At 32.9% G+C, this 2,471-nt stretch overlaps 1 protein-coding gene across 1 annotated transcript; it reads left to right on the top strand.

Moving 5' to 3' along the window:
* The first annotated feature begins 528 nt into the window (after nucleotides 1-528).
* Nucleotides 529-2,257, top strand: LOC131181015 (GDSL lipase-like). The gene is made up of 5 exons (XM_058149328.1): nucleotides 529-823; nucleotides 989-1,089; nucleotides 1,163-1,381; nucleotides 1,486-1,747; nucleotides 1,844-2,257. Exons 1-5 carry the CDS (start codon nucleotides 565-567, stop codon nucleotides 2,113-2,115), a joined length of 1,113 nt encoding a protein of 370 aa, XP_058005311.1. The 5' UTR covers nucleotides 529-564; the 3' UTR covers nucleotides 2,116-2,257.
* Nucleotides 2,258-2,471: the final 214 nt, after the last annotated feature.

Below are 2,471 nucleotides of genomic sequence, written 5' to 3'. Positions count from 1 at the left end.
TCCTTTTTACTTTTACGAGACACACCTGCACATGCCTTTTCATTTTTTTTTTCTTTTCTAATCCTTTAAAAAATATGTGGACCCACAAGCTTTTTTATTTTTGATCTCGACCCACATAAAGCCAACAATATTATTCTCTTTTGCATTAGTTTTTTTTTTTATTTTATTTTATTTAACATTCATTATTTTAGGTTGGTGCTTTGTTAATTTCTTTCTCTCTTTAAAATTATTATTAATTTTCTGCTTATATAAAAAAAAATACATGAATCTCATTGTATTTTAGATTTATTTTAAATATTATCGTCTGAAAATTAAAAAAAAAATATTTGTTTTAGTTATAAATCATTAATATCATTGTCTGAGTGAAACATGCATTGCTTAACAAAAGCATGCGATTAAACAAAATAAAATAAAATAATTGAAGCAGTTGCATGGCCTAACCACCTACCGTAGCTACTTGAAGCCTAGAACCATTAATCCATTATAAATTGGAATCGAAGATGGCCTAAGCCTAACCCAAGCACAAAAACATCAAACCTGCATAAGCTAAATTGATATTGTGCAATGACAAGTCTAGCTTATTCCTTCTTCATCTTGAGTTTATTTTTTGCCACCCTTCTCAACCTAGTTTGCTCCCAGCTGCCGGACGTGGATGAATATTTATTCTTCTTTGGGGATGGACTCTATGAGGTGGGCAATACTACAAACATTATAAATCCTGATAAATATCTTCGCACTTATCATGCACCATATGGCACCAACTTCTTCAACCATTCTGCTACAGGAAGATATTCTGATGGCCGCATAGTTCCTGATTTTGTTGGTACATTTATATAATTAAAACTATGTTCTATTATAGATATATGTATATATAGACAAATAGATGTCCATTTACAATGATAAATCAAGATCAATGAAATTAACATTTTTTTTTAATGGCAAAGTAGAGATATAGTGGTAAAATCTTGTATTTTTTGCTTACACACAGCTGAAAAGGTGGGGTTAAAATTTATTGCTTCTTTCCAAAGCGAGGATGATCCATATTTCACTAATGGCGCTAGTTTCGCTTCAGAAGGTGCAACTGCTCTGGTAAGCATGTTGTCTACCTGAAATTGAATAAAGTTTTCTGAAATTGAATGAAGGTATTTTTATTTATTTTCAGGTGAACTTTACCGGCCAGGTTGAGCTTTTCAAAGAGGTGAAAGAGATATGGAGAGAGCATATAAAAAATGATACTGAAGTCTATAGGAGGTTGCATAAAGCTGTTTACTTTATTTCCATAGGTGCTCAGGATTATATAAATTTCGCAGCCAGTGCTTGGAGGATTTCGGAACCTACTTTTGTGGATAGAGTGGTTAATAGCATATCTGACGCCATCAAGGTTTGATAGTACCTGTTGTCAATAATATTTAGGATGTAGCACTAGTTTAAAGATATATATACATACATGTAAATGTTGTTGTCTTCTTGCTTGCTTGGGTGCAGAATTTGTATGATCTTGGAGCATGGACATTTGCAGTTCAGAATGTGGTAAAATTAGGTAGCATCCCTTATGTTCGTCAAATATTTAACGACAGCAAGCGCTTCCGGGAAATGCTATCAATAATGGCACAAGCACACAAAGGTGTCCTACCTGAAAAACTTGAGGCCATAAAAAAGAATACAGACAAGTATCCAGAATTCGAGTATACGGTCTTTGATATTTATACTGCCATGGACACAATGATTGATGTACCTCAGGATTATGGTAGATTATTTTGTGACTATATACTTTTATATATATATGCATTCACCATAACTGAACCAACTATAATCAGTAAAATCAATCATGTGTTATGATCAGGGTTCAAGGTAGTGGACATTGCTTGCTGTGGCAATTCGACGTATCGCGGGCAAGCTTGTGGATATTTGGATTATGAATTTTGTGTGTGTGGTAATAAGACTGAGTATTTGTTCTTTGATGGTACCCATAACACTGATGCTGCCAATGGACAACTAGCTGAATTAATGTGGGACAAGAAATATGGATTCGTATCACCTTATGGCGTTAAGGACTTCTTTCTAAATACTATTGCCATTCAGACCCTTCTTACCGAAGCTGCTGCATCAGGTTAATTGAAGGCATACTCCCTATATCATGGCTCATAATGTATATCATCTGTATTTCTTTTTTTTTGAAAAATCATCTGTATTTCTAATAAGGCATGTAATTCGCCATAGTGTTTGTCGTCCCTACTATGGAGTCCCATGAATTGGCTTGTGTTTCTGCATTTCTATGTAGGTGTGTGCTTCAGTAGTGAATATATATATTCAGCAAATGAGTATATAGCCTTCAAATCCAACAAGCTCGGTATTTAATTTTCATTTAAATATTTTTGTTATTGTCATTATTATTTCAATTGTCATAATTTAATTAAATAATTATTTTATTTAATAATTATTACCAAAACTAAAGTTCTCAATAATTTAAT

This window comes from Hevea brasiliensis, chromosome 6, assembly GCF_030052815.1.
Source record: "Hevea brasiliensis isolate MT/VB/25A 57/8 chromosome 6, ASM3005281v1, whole genome shotgun sequence".
In the NCBI taxonomy this organism is placed as follows: domain Eukaryota; kingdom Viridiplantae; phylum Streptophyta; class Magnoliopsida; order Malpighiales; family Euphorbiaceae; genus Hevea; species Hevea brasiliensis.
This window is presented reverse-complemented; position numbering and strand designations above follow the sequence as displayed.

Excerpts from the sequence above, each read along its gene's own strand:
- LOC131181015 (XM_058149328.1), top strand. The coding sequence starts at position 565 with ATGACAAGTCTAGCTTATTCCTTCTTCATCTTGAGTTTATTTTTTGCC. Across the intron at positions 1,382-1,485 it reads GCATATCTGACGCCATCAAG|AATTTGTATGATCTTGGAGC; the intron begins GTTTGATAGTAC and ends GCTTGGGTGCAG. Across the intron at positions 1,748-1,843 it reads TGATGTACCTCAGGATTATG|GGTTCAAGGTAGTGGACATT; the intron begins GTAGATTATTTT and ends TGTTATGATCAG.